The sequence below is a fragment of the Gorilla gorilla genome, chromosome 12 (genome assembly GCF_029281585.2).
Source record: "Gorilla gorilla gorilla isolate KB3781 chromosome 12, NHGRI_mGorGor1-v2.1_pri, whole genome shotgun sequence".
In the NCBI taxonomy this organism is placed as follows: domain Eukaryota; kingdom Metazoa; phylum Chordata; class Mammalia; order Primates; family Hominidae; genus Gorilla; species Gorilla gorilla.
Window position 1 is genome coordinate 48,579,536 of NC_073236.2, and position 17,052 is coordinate 48,596,587.

Here is a 17,052-nt window from a genome sequence, read left to right on the forward strand (position 1 = left end):
AGTCCTATATAGTGACGGGATCGCAAATTTGAAATGTGTGTGTGTGTGTTTTTTTTTCTCTTTCTGCAACAGGGTTACATGATGGAAAATCGAATCTCAGGCTTAAAGTGTGACACAGATGTGTTTGCCACTTTTGAAGGTGACAATGTTGTTATGCTTCAGGTAAGATTCGGGAAATGTTTTCAAGATCAAGAGTTATCCAGAAGTCTGAAGTGTTTCATATATTTTATCTTTATCTGATTGCCTTCTTTAATTGGCAGGTGCTTTCCTGTTAGGCACTTGATATTTGTTGTAGCTGAACAGGGGATTACGTTATTTCTCTCTTAGCTGATCTTTGACTTTGAATTTTATCTTTTTGGTTTAAGAAAACCACTTATACATAGTGAGTCAGATTCTTCTACTAGGAAGGGTATTTTGAAAGAGTATGTAAGGCCCCAGAAGATGAACAAGCAAAAGGCATGAAAACCCAGTTTACAAAAGAACGGCAATGGATCAGCCTCCTAATGATCAATGAAATGCATATTGGACTATTCGGCAATACTGTTTTCCTTTCTCAATCCTATCGGCTCATGTTTTCAAGTATGTTGAAGTCCCCATGTTGGCACAGGGGGGTCCTTTTGCATGTTGCTGTTGAACTGTGTATAATTCTACTTCTGGGCTGTATTTTAAGATAACAGCCTGAAATACAGAAAACTTTAAGGCACAAACATTTTCACCAGTACATTATTTATTATAGCAATAATGTTGGAGTCCAAATTTTCAACAATAGGAAAATTATTATACAGTATAAATCATGCTCTGGCCACTCAGTGGGGAATTATATGGCTTTTAAAATAGTGCTTTCAAAGAGTGCTATTTATAACAGAAATTTAAAACTTATGACATGGTTAAGTAAAAATGATACAAAAACATACAGTCATGCATTGCTTAACAACAGGAACATATTCTGAGACATTTGTCATTAGGCTGTTTCATCGTTGTGTCAACATCATAGAGTGCACTCACACAAACCAAGGTGGCACAGCCTACTCCGCACCTAGGCTATGTGGTGGAGCCTATTGCTCCTATGCTACACACCTGTACAGCATGATACTGTACTGAATACCATAGGCTACTGCAACATAATTTTTGTTTGTTTATTGATACATAGTATTTATACATATATAAGGGATACATGTGATGTTTTGTTACATGCCTCGAGTGTGTAATGATCAAGCCAGAGTTTTAGGGTGTCCATCACCTCAAGTATTTATCATTTCTATGTGTTGGGAACATTTCAAGTCCTCTCTTCTGTGTATTTTGAAATATGCAATATATTGTTGTTAACTATAGTCACTCTACTCTGCTATCGAACATTATAACTTATTCCTTCTGCCTGACTGTATATTTGTACTGATTAATCAACTTCTGTTCATTCCCCTTACCCGCCCCCACACCTTTCCCAGCCTCTGGTATCTATCATTCTACTCTTTACTGCTATGAGATCAACTTTTAGCTTCCATATATGAGTAAGAACATGCCATATTTGTGTTTCTGTGCCTGACTTATTTCACTTAACATAATGACCTCCAGTTCCATTCATGTAGCTGCAAGTGAAATGATTTCATTTTTTATGGCCAAATAGTATTCCATTATGTGTATATACCATATTTTCTTTCTCCATTTCTTTGTGTGATGGGTATTTAGGTTGATTCCACATCTTTGCTATCGTGACTAGTGCTGCAATAAACATGTGGGTGCAGGTATACCTTTGATATATTGATTTATTTTTCCTTTGGATAAATACCCACTAGTGGGATTGCTGGATCATAGGGTAGTTCTATTTTTAGTTTTTGTTTGTTTGTTTGTTTTTGTTTTTTAGAAACCTCCATACTGTTTTTTATAGTGGCTGTACTAATTTACCTTCCCACCAACAGTGCCTAAAACAATTTTTATGTTTAAGTATTTGCATATGGAAGCACATCAAAGCATAGATAAGGTGATGTGTTGTGCTATGACATCATAATGGCAAAGATATCGTTAGGTGATGGGAAATTTTTAGCTGGGCACTTGACTGTATAAAGAATGTGATCATGATTTGGAGTTCTCAAAAAAAGGACAATAGGGACTCCTGGCCTGCTAAGATAGAATAGCCCCATTCCTCACAGATTTTCCTCTTCACAGTTAAACTCCCTGGACAAAATACAACTGACAAGCATGGGAAGAGAAGACCCTGGAAGGGGGAAGGAAGAAGGAGGCTGCCTAGGGACTTTGGGACTTGAAGAATGAAACAGCAGTAAGGTCTCTGGATTTCCTTATTGTCTCCAATATATCCCAGAGAGGATACACATCCCCTGTATCTCTAATAGGCACATACAAAATATGCTCCAGGAGACACCTTATCCCCTAGCCAAAGGACCAGGAAGATGGTGGCCTGATGACCGAAAATCTTTTTGATAATACCCATGCTACACCAGCCAGACACAACAAAAAAACATAACCACTCTCCCCACCCCCATTGACAATTTCTGCCTCGCTGGGAGCTGATCTTCCACTGGATCCTTGACCTAAGGAAGCAGGCAAAAGCAGGGGTAGGACTCCCATCCCCCACCCAGTGGCCTTAGTGGGGCTGAGCAGGGAGCTCATCTTTCATTCCTCTCCTGGTGGAAAGAGGTGGTGCTCAGATTCCCCACCAGAGTAGTGTCAGCAAGGCCCGGTGGCGAATCCACCCCGACTCAGCAGCAACAAGAACCAATGAAGTGGCTTAAGGTGGAGCCCATCACCAGTGTGCTTCTGCTACCCACCCTGGGGCCAGCAGGGGTCCAGCAGGGAGCTGAGTCTCTACTCCCACCTGACGTCGATTAGACTAACCAGGAGGTGTGAGTAGGGACTAGTCACTACTCTGTGTTCTCCCCACCCCTGGTGTCCGTGGGCCCAGTGAGGAGCTGAAGCTCTATACCCACAAGATGACAAGAAACTGGATCAAGTAGCGTGCAGCAGAGCCAGTGGACACTTTGACCTCTTCCTTCCCTGCCCCCTAAACCCCTAAAGGGGATTTAGTGGGGATCTGAGCCTCTAGACTCACCTGGCATCAACAGAATGAAATAGGATGAAGTAGGGGAGTTAATATCCTTCTTCCTCCTCCCCTATTTTTAGCAGGAGCCAGTAGCAGTGGAGCCTTCACCTCATCCAGCATCAATGAGGCACAATGAGGTGGTGGGAAAAGGGGGTAGATGGCCCTGTGCTTCCCCACTCCCTTCCCTGATGTCAGCAGGGCCTAGAGGGAACACAACTTGCCCCCAACCTGTCTCCAACAAGGCAATGTGCGTCAGCACTCCTTTTCCTCCAGCATGGTGTCGATGGGACCCAGCAGGAAAGTGAACATATACCCATCAGGACCTTTTGCTACACTTCAAGATTAAATGTCATCTCATAATATCATATCTAAATACACTGGATACAACAAAACATCATGTTATAAAGGAACCAAGAAAATCGCAACTTAAATGAGAAAGTCAATAGATGCGGATACCAAGAAGAATCCAATGTTGGAATTATCTGATAAGGATTTTAAAGTACCCACTATAAAAGTGTTTCAAAGGTGCATAAAAGTACTACAAATGCTCTTAAAACAAATTTTAAAAATAGAAAAAAATATAAGCAAATAAAAGGGGACCAAATTCAAATGATAGAATTAAAAATATAATGACTGAATTAACAAACTTGCAGTCTGACCCCAACAATAGAGTAGATATGATAGAGGGTGGAATCAGTGAATTTGAGGCCAGATCAACAGAATTTACCCAATCTGAACAACAGAGAAGACAAAAATGAACAGAATCACACAGATCAGTGGAGCAATAACAAAAGAGCTAGCATTTGTATTATCAGAGTCTCGGAGAGAAGTGTGTTGCTCAATATACATAAAGGAAATACTTCAGACAATTAAAAAGTGAGGAGGGCAAAGAGACCTAAATGGAGGTAAGGTTTCCACACTTCACTCAAAGTGGTAAAACATTAATATCACTAGACTGTGATGAGATATATTATAAATTTTTACATGTAAATAATAAGACTATATAATGTGATACTGTGAGATTCTAGGGGAAAACCTGAAAGAAATGAAAGGAGAAATAGACAAATCAACAATTATAGTTGGATATTTCAACACATTTATTTCAATGGTTAACACAACTACTAGACAGCAAATCAGAAAGGATATGAAAGAACTGAAAAACAGGCGCTGCTGGGCCTGCAGGTCTCTGTTGAGCCACGGATGTGGGTCTCTGTTTTGCAGGATGGGGTTTGTTAAAGTTGTTAAGAATAAGGCCTACTTTAAGAGATACCAAGTGAAGTTTAGAAGACGACAAGAGGGTAAAACCGGTTACTATGCTCGGAAATGCTTGGAGATACAGGATAAAAATAAATACAACACACCCAAATATAGGATAGTAGTTCATCTAACAAACAGAGATATCATTAGTCAGATTGCTTATGCCCGTATAGAGGGGGATATGGTAGTCTGTGCAGCATATGCACACGAACTGCCAAAATATGGTGTGAAGGTTGGCCTGACAAATTATGCTGCAGTGTATTGTACTGGCCTGCTGCTGGCCCGCAGGCTTCTCAATAGGTTTGGCATGGACAACATCTATGAAGGCCAAGTGTAGGTGACTGGCAATGAATACAATGTGGAAAACATTGATGGTCAGCCAGGTGCCTTTACCTGCTGTTTGGATGCAGGCCTTGCCAGAACTACCACTGGCAATAAATTTTTTGGCTCCCTGAAGGGAGCTGTGGCTGGAGGCTCATCTGTCTCTCATAGTACCAAATGATTCCCTAGTTATGATTCTGAAAGCAAGGAATTTAATGCAGAAGTACACCAGAAGCACATCACGGGCCAGAATGTTGCAGATTACCTGTGCTACTTAATGGAAGAAGATGAAGATGCTTACAAGAAACAGTTCTCTTAATACATAAAGAACAGCGTAACTCCAGACATGACAGAGGAGATGTATAAGAAAGCTCATGCTGCTTATACATCAAGTCTATGAAAAGAAGCCCAAGAAGGAAGTTAAAAAGAAGAGGTGGAACTGTCCCAAAATGTCCATTGCCCAGAAGAAAGATCAGATAGCTCAAAAGAAGGCAAGCTTCCTCAGAGCTCAGGAGCGGGCTGCTGAGAGCTACACCAAACAATTTTCTATGACGATTTTTCAGATGAAGACAATAAACTTATGGACAGCAAAAAAAAAAAAAAAAAAAAAAAAAAAAAGAACTGAAAGACATAACCAGGCAACAGGATTTAATTAACATGTATGGAACGCTCTATTCAACAGGAACAGCATACATGTTTTTCAAGCACTTGTGGAATTTTCTTCAAGATGGACTATATCCTGGGCCATTAAAATAAAACTCAGCAAATTTAAAGGAATTAAAAAGGTACAGAATATGTTTTCTCATCATAATAGAATGAAATGAGAAATCAAGAGCAGAAAGAAAAGAAGAATATCTCTAAATACTTGGAAATTAAGCAACATACTTCAAATAATCCATAGGTTAAATAGGAAATTTTAATGGAACTTTTAAAATACATAGAAATGAGTGAACATGAACACACAACACATCAAAACGTATGGGAGGCAGATAAAATAGTGCTGAAAGGAAAATTCATAGTACTAAATGCTTATTTTAGAAAAGAGGAAAGGTCTCAACTCATTCACCTAAATCCCTACCTCAAGAAAATTGAAAGAGAAGAGCAAAATAAGTAGAAACCAAACATAAGAAAGGAAATAATAAAGTTAAGATTATACATTAATAAAATTGAAGCCAGGAGAACAATAGAGAAAATCCATGAAACAAAAGGCTGGCTCTGAAAAGAATCAACAAAGTTGATAACACTCTAGCAAGATTGACAAAGTTAAAAATTAAGAAGGCTGAAATCACCAATATCAGGAATGAAACAGAATATGTATCTAGAGATCATGCAGTCATTAAAAAATAATGAGGTTGCCAGTCATGGTGGCTCACACTTCTAATCCCAGCACTTTGGGAGGCTGAGGTGGGCAGCTTACCTGAGGCCAGGAGTTCAAGACCAGCCTGGGCAACATGGTAAAACCCCATCTCTACTAAAAATACAAAAATTAACCGGGTGTGATGGTGTACATCTGTAATCCCAGCTCCTCAGGGAGCTGAGGCAGGAGAATCACTTGAGCTTGGGATGCAGAGGCTGCGGTGAGCCAAGATTGTGCCACTGCATTGCAGCCTGGGCGACAGAGTGAGACTTTGTCTCAAAAAAAAGAATGCTAGAAAATAGCTTTACATTGATAAATTTGACAACTTAGAGGAAACGGACCAGTTCCTCAAAAACTGGAAACTATCTGACTCAACAAAGTTGAAACAGACAAACTGAATAGTTCTATACTCTTAAAGAAACTGAACCCTTAATAATAATATAAAAGCTCCTGAAAAATAAATCTCCTGGCCTTGAAGCCTTGGAGAATTCTATTTACCATTTAAAGAAGAATGTTACTCTCTCCTCTTCTATTTTCAGAAAATTCTATTTCCAGAAAATAGAAGAGGGGAGGTACTCCTTGATTATTTTAGAAGGCTAGTATTACTCTGATACTAAAAGTAGACAAAGATAGAAGAAAAAAAGAATAAAGCTACATACTAGTATCACTCATGAATGTAAATACAGAAATCTTCAACAAAATATTAACAAATTGAATCTGGTAATGTACAAAATGAATTACACATGGCAACCTAGTGGAATTTATCTCTGATATGCAAGTATGCTTCAACATTCAAAAGTCAATCAAATGCAATCCACCACATCAACAGACTAAAGGAGAAAAAGTCACATGATCATGTCAGTTTACACAGAAAAAGCATTTGACAAAGTCCAACAACCATTCATGATAAAAACTCAGCAAACTAGGAAAGAAGGCAATTTCCTCAAATTGAAAAAGAGAGTCTACAAAAATTATAGCTAACATCATGCTTAATTGTGGAACATTGAATGCTTTTCCCCCAAGATTAGGAAAAAGGCAAGAATGTCCACTGTTATTCAACTAGTGCTAAAAGTTTTAGCAGTGCAATAAGGCAATAAAAATAAATTAAAACGTAGAGATTAGAAGGGAAGAAATAGAAACTGTAGCTTTCTGACAAAGTTGCAAAAGCAATCCAGTGGAGGAAAGATGGCCTTTTAAGCAAATAGTGCTGGAGTAATTGGACATCCACAGGCAATAAACTGAACCTTAACCTAAGTCTCACACATTATAAAGAAATCTAACTCAAAATGAATTACTTAAATATAAAATGTAAAATTATAAAGCTTTTAGAAAAAAGTTAGGAGAAAATCCTTGAGACCTAGGGATAGGGAAGAAGTTCTTAGGGTTGACATCAAAAGCACATTTCATAAAAGGAAAAATTGGTAAGCTGCATTTCATGAAAAATAAAATTTTTTATTCTATGAAAGACCCTGTGAAGAGGATGAAAAGATAAGCTACAGACAGGGAGAATATATTTTCAAATGACACCTCCAACAAAGGACTTGAATCTAGAATATATAAAGACCTCTCAAAACTCAACAGTGACAAACAAACAATCCAATTAGAAAGTGGTCAAAAAAAAAACATCAACAGACATTTCACTGAAGAGGATATACCCATGGCAAATAAGCACATGAAAATAGGTACATCATTGTAGCCATTATGGAAATGCAAATCAAAACTCCTAGAAGATATTACTACATTTCTATTAGAATGGCTAAAATGAATATTAATAACACAAAAATTGAATAAGCTTTGTGGCTTGCACCAACACTATTTTCCTGGTTGGGATGCCAGTAAATATTGTGTAAAGTGTTACCGCTGGGAGAAAATGGATAAAGCGTGCATAGGATCTCTCTGAATTATTTCCTATGCTTCATTGCTACAGTTACATTCATGCAAATGCTACAATTACATTTAAAGAATTTTTTAAAAAGGTATAAAACAAAAACCTGTGCATGAGTAAGTTTAGAAAGAAATAGAGCAAAATATTGATATCTCAATGTTGTAAACGGTCTTGATGATTAAAAAAGAACATTCTTTCCATTGTTATATATCTTAAAAAGTGTATTAGAATGAGGACAGTGGCATGTAGTGGCAGCTCCCCATTCCCTCTTAGCTTTTAGCAATATCTATAGGAGAGTAGATTATTTGGGGGAGAATTGAGACTTATAATTTAACTTGGGCTAGATTAAAAGTTGTCTGTTTTTTGTCTCCCTCTTGTTTAAATGTTGTATGAAAAAATCTTCTTAAGAATATTCAGTAATTCAGACATTGCATTAATTCACATTCTCCATCTCAGCTTGTGATCCAAGTGAGGTTTTTTGACAACTTTCTCTTTAGGAGTATATTTTAAACATAAGCATGTGATTCAACAGCACTTGACCCTGAAGTTGTGATTTAGTGCTTTAATTGCAAGCTCTAGCTTGTAAGCATTATGGAAAGGCTGTTTAGTGTGTTATGGGAATTATCACAATTTCTAAATGTGAACTCAAGTGGAAGTGTGGGGAAAAACAGGGACTCCTTGTTGTTTATCACATACGTGGGAGCATGGAAAATGAAATGAGGAACTCTGAACCATGAACAGCAGGAACGTGCAGGGATGCTGGGCTGCAGGGAGGCTGAGCACCTGGTTGGGAGAATGAACATCAGCACAGAAAGCAGGGCACCCTGTGCACTAAGAACACACACAAGTGCTCCAAGGCCTAGGCTGGGGAAGGAACCAGGGCATGGTCCAGTTTTACAGTCTGCTAAGAAAGAGATCACCAGAGACCTTAAGTCCAGACTGTAAGTCCAGACTGTAAGCCTTGTTTTGACCAATTTGCTAGACAGATATCTTCCAGACACATACTGGAAAAATGCTACCTCAAGTGATGATCCAGCTGGAAACACTTCTTGTATAAGTGGGGTGTGTCAAGGGTCCCCAGGGTCACCCCCAGGATTGATGATTCACTAGGAGAACTCACAGGACTTGACATGTACTTATACTCATGGCTATGATTTATTACAGCAAAATCATATGTAAAAAATACATATATACGCACACATGCATCTCTGTCTCTCTCTCACACGCACATGCACACACACACGCACACACACACACACACAAAATGCAAGGTCAGCAAAGGAAAAAGACACATGGGCTGAAGTCCAGAGGAAACCAGAAGCAAGTTTCCAAGAGTCCTCTCTCAATGGAGTCATGCAGGACATGCTTAATTCCTCCAGCAACAAATTGTGAGAATACCTGTGAAATGTTTACCAGGGAAGCTCAGCAGAGACTCCGTGTCCATGGTTTTTATTGGGGGCTGGTCATGTAGACACCCTCTGCCTAGCACATATCAATGCAGACTTTCAGAATAAAGCACATGTTCAGCATAAACCACATTATGTGCTCAAATGGTTTAGGCACAGTGAGCCACCCTTATCAGTCAAGGAATGGTGGGAATCTTCCCAAACCCAAGTTCCCAGATGAAATCTCAGGATAGCAGTCCCAGGCCTTTCATGTTAACTTTATTTTGCACATGGTGCCATAAGATAAAGCATATGCCCATCCTGATTGGCATTAGTGCTCTTCCCTCTTCAAGGTCAAATAACTAGAATAAATAAAAAGCAGGAATAAGTAAATGACAATGTCAATGACACTGACAGTGGGAGAGAAGCCATCAGATGACCGAGTATTCTTATTACTTTCTGGAGAATGCAAAGCATGGAATGAAATTGACAGGCCAACCTGCTACAGCCTGAATGTTTATGTCTTTCCATGATTAATGTGTCAAAACCTACCAAGGTGATGGTATAGGAGGTGGGGCCTTTGAGAGGTGATTAGGTCACGATCACTCTGCCCTCATGGGTGGGATTAGTGCCTTATCAAAGAGCACTTCCTTGCCTCTTACACCATATGCAGACTCAGCAAGAAAGTGCCATCTGTGAACAAGGAAGTGAGCCCTCAGCAGACACTGAATCTACCACTACCTTGATCTTGGACTTCCCAGACTCCAGAACTGTGAGAAATCAATTTCTGTTGTTTATAAGCCACCCAGTTTATGGTATTTTGTTATAGCAGCCTGACCTAAGACACAAGTTGAGTGGACACAGCTGGAGGTGGGGTTGTTTCTTCTGGATGACCCTGGAGAGACACTGGGTCACAAGGATTGAGAGCAGGAGAGGGATTCAGGCAGAGAGTCATGCATTTCCATAAAGGCCTGTTTAATAGCAGGACACCCAGTTCCCCACATCAGAGCGACTACAGTAATAGCATCTGCCACAGCTCCAGAAACCTTCTCTGGGAAGAAAACTTAACAGCCTGGCCAGGCAGTGCTTGGTCCCTTCGGGTGAGAGACCGAGACCCCTGAATACATAGCTTAGTGCTGGGGAGGGTCAGCCTGCTTGTTTGCCATCAGTCAGCACCCCCTCATAGGAAGCCTGCCAGGTGACTGCCCTGCGTTGGACCCGGAGTTTTCTGCTGCTGGGCATCCAGGGTGATGCCTCCACAGTGATGGGAGGTTGTGCTGGCTGCCTGTACTGGTCCACTCAGCCTTCCACTTGTGTGTTGGAATCTCCCCATTTTGGGGAGGCCACCCTTCTCTGGGCTGGATCCTGCTTTGATTCTCCTTATTGAAGTAGAGATGGAAATTTCAGGAGACACAGGGGAGAAACTGGCCAGTGAGTTTCACAATATTCTGATATTACCTACAGTGCTTTCAGCTCTCTACCAGAAGGTAAAACTTTCAAGATCCTGAAGGTGCTAGGTTGCTGTCCCATGATTGAGGGGATGTGCTGTGGCATTTCTGCAGGCTTTACATGTTTCCCTTTAAGCAAGATGGAAAGTTTTCTGACCCTTTTATTATTTGCCAGGGCAGAGGTTGTAGCCCCTTGGTGAAATTTAATTATACCCTCCACCAAATCCAATTACTACCCACACCCATGAAATCCCATTATAACTTTCTTTTGCTTCATTAGAGATACACTAAGACAGGTCCCTTCCTAATCCATTATGGCAGATTCCCTAAAGAATGTTAGTTAGAGATTTTGCATATGTTGTTCATTACTTCGCAGTGCAAATATGCGAAAATGCAAATGACCTGCCATTAACTTGCTTAAAGACCAGGAAGGGGTGTCCTCTTCCTGACTGATCCGGCTGGCTTCTGTTGCAGAGATCTCTGTCTTGGAACTGCCCATGGCAAGATGTGTGCCTGCTGACGGGAAGCCTGGCAGTAATACCGTCAAGCCTTATGTCCAGAAGAGCACAAAATGTTTCTCCAATCAGAAGGGAGCATTGGGTTGTTTTGGGGCTGGACTGTGGCAGGTGGCCAACAGAACGAAACCCCTTTTGTACTTTTTCCTTGCTTAAAACACTAGACTCAGCCGAGATGTGGTTTGGGGTAGGACTGACCTTTCCTGCAGGGGTTGGGGAACCTAGCTGTTCTTCCCCTGCAGGAATGCCTGAGCCATGCTGTGGGGCAGGCCGGCTGATGTGTGCTGCGTACCAGCGGTGGGGCATCAGCCCAGTGTAGTTTCTATCAAATTTGAACTGAGGAAGAAAATAAAAGAGACCAAGCACATATCTGTTTTACTATAAGAAAGCTGATTCCTTAGGGATTTCAGGCTCCCGAAGGTATTTTCCTAAGGATAATCAGAGAATGAACAATCAAGCATCATCAAATATTTTTGTTTCATTTTTATTTTCAACTTTTACAATCAAAAATTTCAAACAAATTTCAAGACAAGTTGAAAGACTAGTACAATAAATGTCTGGGCACACTGTCCACCTAGTTTCATTATATGTTAACACTTTGCCATATTAAAATTTCTCTTTTTTACCCTCTATGCATATGTTTGTGTGAGTGTGTGTGTGTGTGTGCATGAAATCATTTGAGAGTAAGTTGCAGACATCAAAACACTTCACCCCTAAGAGTTTCAATGTTCATTTTCTAAAAATAAGAATCTTTTCTTATAAAATTATAATAACCATCATCACACCTAAAAAATGAGCAATGACTTCATAGTATTATCTAAAAAAAATTAAAGAAAAATCAACAGCATGAAAGAGAAGGAGCAAGATGAACAAACACAACAACAGGCACTGGAGGAAGCAAAATAGAGAAACAAAAACTAATTAGTAACCCTAGGGATGTGTGGCCACATTGCATCCATAAAGCAAGAACAGCCTGCTATGAAATACAAGCATTCAGAGACCCATAAAGTGCTTGGAAAATTAAAAATATACATTGCAAAAAAAAAAAAAAATCCAATGTAAGGGCTAAAGAACAAATTTGAGAAAACTTCCAAGAATGAAGATCAGAAAGACAAAAAAGGGGGAGTAGGATTAAAGGGAAATTTCCATTCCATCCATTTTTGATGGATAATCAGTCTAAAATCTACAACATTTCCAAGAAAGGGATTGGAGAATACAGAGAGGCAGGTAACTCAGAGAAATAGAAGAAAATTCTTGAGATATGAAGAAAGGCAAAAAAAGTCTGGAGATTGGCGGGACCCATTGGAAGAGATTAGAACCTGAAAACAACCTGGAGAATTTCAGAACATCAAGCAAGGACAAAGAAAGGCCTCAAAACCCTCAAGCTGAAAAAACGTGGGATTATTTACCAAGGCCTAAGAGTCTGATTGACCACAGACCTCTCAAGCAGCACTGAAGGATGCAACGGCTTCTCAACTGTAATGTACCCATACATCCTTGGATATCTTGTTCAACTTCAGATTCTGGGGTGGGGGAATTCTGTATTTCCAGCAATCTCTTAGGTGATATTATGGCTCCTGGCCTATGGATCACACTGAGTGGCAAGGGCCTACAGGTCTAGAATAAAATGGAATAATACCTTTAAAGTTCTGAAGAAGGTTGCTTTGAATGTAAAATTTCACAGCTAGCCAAATTATTGATCAAGTATGAGGCAATATAAAGACAGATATTCAAATGCACTATAAGTTCACTTGATATGCATTTTCTGAAAAATGTTACTTGTGGATGAACCGCAGGAAAGCATTCAAGAAATGAAGAATTTAAAAGACATGGATGCTTTTGGGAGCTAACCCAAGTGGAGTATGTGTGAAGAAATACCTGGATGGTAGTGACATGACAAGCCCAGAAAACAATTAGTCCAAATTTGAACAGGAAGTCAGAGAGGTCAAAATAATGACTTTAAGAAGAAAACAATTTCTGTTCAACAGAAAGAAGCAGGAAGATTCTAGTGATATGATGGAAAAGGCATGTTTCTTCTTGAAACAAGAGAAAGAATAGTCCATTAAGACTCCAGGAAAAACAAAACCACTCAAGAAAAGCATGCTCCAACTACGAGCAAACTAAAGCATGACATGAGAATGTATTTGACCTTCACACTGGGAAGCTTCCCCTTCTAGGAGAACAAAAACTACTTAAAAATGGTTATTTCTGGAGTGAGTTATTAAAGGTAAAAGATTGGGTAGGAGATTTTTGCTTTTTATTTAAGACTATTTAATAGGGCTTTTAATTTTTAGAGATCAAGTATATTTAAAACCATTGAAAAATATTCTCTCCCGGCTGGGCATGGTGGCTCACTCCTGTAATCCCAGCACTTTGGGAGGCCGAGGTGGGCGGATCACGAGGTCAGGAGATTGAGACCATCCTGGCTAACACGGTGAAACCCCGTCTCTACTAAAAATATAAAAAATTAGCCAGGCGTGGTGGCAGGTGCCTGTAGTCCCAGCTACTCAGGAGGCTGAGGCAGGAGAATGGCATGAACCCGGGAGGTGGAGCTTGCAGTGAGCCGAGATTGCCACTGCACCCCAGCCTGGGTGACAGAGTGAGACTCCGTCTCAAAAAAAAAAAAACAACAACAACAAAACACAAAAAACTTCTCTCCTTTTGATATAAAATGTCAGGGAGGGAAGAAAAGGGATGAAGAGTGACAAAGAAAGGAAGGGCTTTTCAAGAGAACAAACCAACTCATGATACACACAAACTCACCCCATCCTCCAACATAACAACCCTCTTTACTCCCACGAATGAACAGACAAGTTCTGTTTTTCTCTTTCCAAATCCATTGACCCATACGCAAAGCTGGCACTAATTTTTTCGAAACCAGATGTGCAGCATCTAAATATTTACATTGTTCCTCATCAGGACTCCACGTGTGAGATTCTGGAGAAAGGGAGCCTTCTGGATCGGGGGCCTTTGTTTGTCTTTTCTTCTCTGCTCCCCAGAATTTGATTTTAATATAGTTTTTCAAATTGGGGACTATGAATTCTTGACAAAATGTATTAATTTTGTGTCTTAATTTTGATGATCATCTAAACAGATATAGTCTAAGTAGTATACACAGATCATCAGGATAACAACCATATAACCAGAGATTGCCGTGGGGATTCTGGCCTTTGTCTTGCACTGCTAAGCCCATCAGCACCAGAGAACACCTTCTTGATGACCAGGAACCAATGAGGAAAGAGCAGATGTAGGTTTTCTGTGATTTAAAAATTTGTGTTTAGTGGAGGCTGAAGACTGGTATGATGTGCTTGCTGCTTGAAGAGGTATCTTAGTCCATGTCTTCTTCTGTAACAGAATACCACTAAGTAATTGATAAAGAACAGACATTTATTTCTCACAGTTCTGGAGGCTGGGGAGTCCAAGATCAAGATGCTGGCCTCTGGTGAGAGCTACTCTCTGCTTCCAATATGGCACCTTGAATATTGTGTCCTCACATGGCAGAAGGCAGAAGGGGAGAAAGGGGTGAACTCACTCCATCAAGCCCTTTTCTAAAGGCACCTAATCCCATCCACAAGGGAGGAGCCCTCATGGCCTAATCACCCCTGAACGTCTCCACCTTTTAATACTATTACGTTGGCAACACCTAAATTTTGGAGGAGACACATTCAAACCATAGCAGAGAGTTTTACAGACCGCAGAGAAGTGTGGCAGAGGGATCTCTTTGCCCAGCCCTCAGAGGTGTGGGTATAACTCCCCCCAAAGGAACTGGCGCAGGCTGGAAAAAAACAAGTTCATGCTGCAAAACACAGTCTGTCACATGTTATTAGGGCTGTTGATTTGAATCTTATTGGTTTTGTAGTTTTGCTTGTATTTAATTTCATAGTTTAGAGTTGAACAAGAGCTATAAACATAAGGTGTTTATATCTAGTTTTATGTTTGAACATGTTTGAGTAACATTATAATTTGAAACAACTTAAATCAACATTGGGGGTTAAGGAGAATTGTTTTTCTTTCAGAAAGGGTTTGCACGATGCTCAAGTTGTAACAAACTAAGTAGAATTTCTTTTTTAACATTCTGCCCATTGCCATTTCCTTCTTTATTTTGCCACAGATTTAAGACAAGTTACTTTCTCTTTTCAGTTGAAAAAAATTCCACAAGTAACATGTATTCCAGCAACACTGGACGGTTTGTTGTTGTCATCAGGGCTTGGGTGTTGGGAGGGGGCTGACACACACATGCACATGAGGAAGCTTGCTGGAAATGAGGGCGATTCCGGGGGTGAGTGCAGGGTAGAGGGAGGCCAGGGGAGGTGAGAATGGGATGGGAAAACACTTGGGAACAACAGCCGGCCCTGCGCTAGGGAAGGTAGACACATCCGCTTCCCTGAGTTCGGTTCAGACCCAGTCACTACTGGGGTTAGCAGTTAGGACACATTTGTCTGCGTGTAATAAATACCCATCTAAAGTGGCTGAAACCAGAAGAACACCAACCATGCTCCTTGGTGACCCCACAGCTGGGGCCTGTCTGCCCTTGAGTCCCTTGCTTCTGTCCAGCATCCAGTTCCACTGACACTGGAGTGATTTCTGGATTGTCTCATCAGTGTCTTAAAATAGCTGCCACAATTCTGGGGAAGACAGCATGAGGGAAAACCTTCCCCAGAAACCTTCAGCTGAATTCCTCATAGGTCCCATTGGCCAGGATGGTGCCCGTGGCCCAGCTGTATGAGAAATGGCATTTTCTACCTCTTTAGTGAGAAGTTTGGGCCAGAAGTCTGTGTGGGGTGTGAGGGCCCCGGCTGCCTGCAGGAGTGGTGTGCTCCTGAGCTGGACTCCACTGGGCCGGTTACAGATGGTGATGGGAAGAGCCACAGGGGGTGTGGGGCAGGGGTACACTCCCAGGCTCTTTATACCATGTGCATGGGACCCTTGGACTAGGCCCACAACAGGGATCACCAAATCAATCACTTTCAAGGCCAGGCAGGTACCTTAATAACTGTAGCAGAACCCGAGACTCAGATTGCCATGGGGAGTGGTGCAAATGGAGGGCCTTTGCCCCTTCCCAAGGGGGCTGTAACCTCTCCTCAGCTCCCACTGACCATCGCGTTGGGGGAACATTGGTTCAGGCTTTGCAGAAATTCTAAGTTTTCAACAGAAGGTAAGCACATAATTTGTTTTTAATGTGAAATGGCCATGGGGGTTATGAGGGGTGTGTCTAACAAAACCCGTCTTTGGCATGGGGTGAGCCACAGAGCCTTGCACACAATAGGCTGCAAAGGAGGGAGCTCTGGAGGAAGAATACACGCTTAGGCCAGGGCGGCCTCATGGCCAGATAGCCCAGGCTCTGTTTCACCCACATTGAGGAACTGTGAAATCCTGGGCTTAGCCCCTCTGAGAGTTACAGCCCTCACCTGTAAAACCGGGACCATCACCTGTACCTTGGAGGACTCTTACAGTTACTCCTGTAGAGCACTCAGCACACAGTAGGGGCTCAATTAAAGCTGTGTTGTGGCTACTAGAATAAGCTGTGGGTTCTGCATATGGTGATGGTTTGGTTGCCAGACACCAGGGCTCACGCCCCTACTGTGGCATGAAGTAGCCTGGGCAAGTTCCAGGTAGGAGAGCGAAAATGTGTTCAGGGGACTGATGTAATGTGGTGCAGGTGTGTGGGATGGGAAGCGAAGGGAAGAAGAGACCCCAAGAAGGGAGAAAGGGACCGGAAGAGCTCCCTGTTCCTGTCTATTGTGGCACAGCAAAGCACCCCAAACTTCCTAACTTAGGGGCACACAACCACAACCACCTCGTTGGGCCTGTGGGCTCTGCTTCAGGTCA

General features: G+C 41.2%; 1 protein-coding gene and 1 pseudogene across 2 annotated transcripts in view; both read left to right on the forward strand.

Annotated features, from left to right (window-relative positions):
• The window catches only part of ACOXL (acyl-CoA oxidase like), a 389,165-nt gene that overhangs the window by 232,910 nt on the left and 139,203 nt on the right, over positions 1-17,052 (forward strand). The window contains exons 13-14 of one of the 2 annotated variants that reach the window (XM_055378295.2): positions 73-162; positions 2,164-2,475. In XM_055378295.2, the coding sequence (XP_055234270.2) occupies positions 73-162; positions 2,164-2,268 (195 nt within the window). In that variant the 3' untranslated portion in view covers positions 2,269-2,475. Of the gene's footprint in view, positions 1-72; positions 163-2,163; positions 2,476-17,052 lie in introns of those variants that run through there. The other variant, XM_055378293.2, reaches the window with a different exon arrangement.
• LOC109025770 (large ribosomal subunit protein uL18-like) lies at positions 4,086-5,289 on the forward strand (annotated as a pseudogene).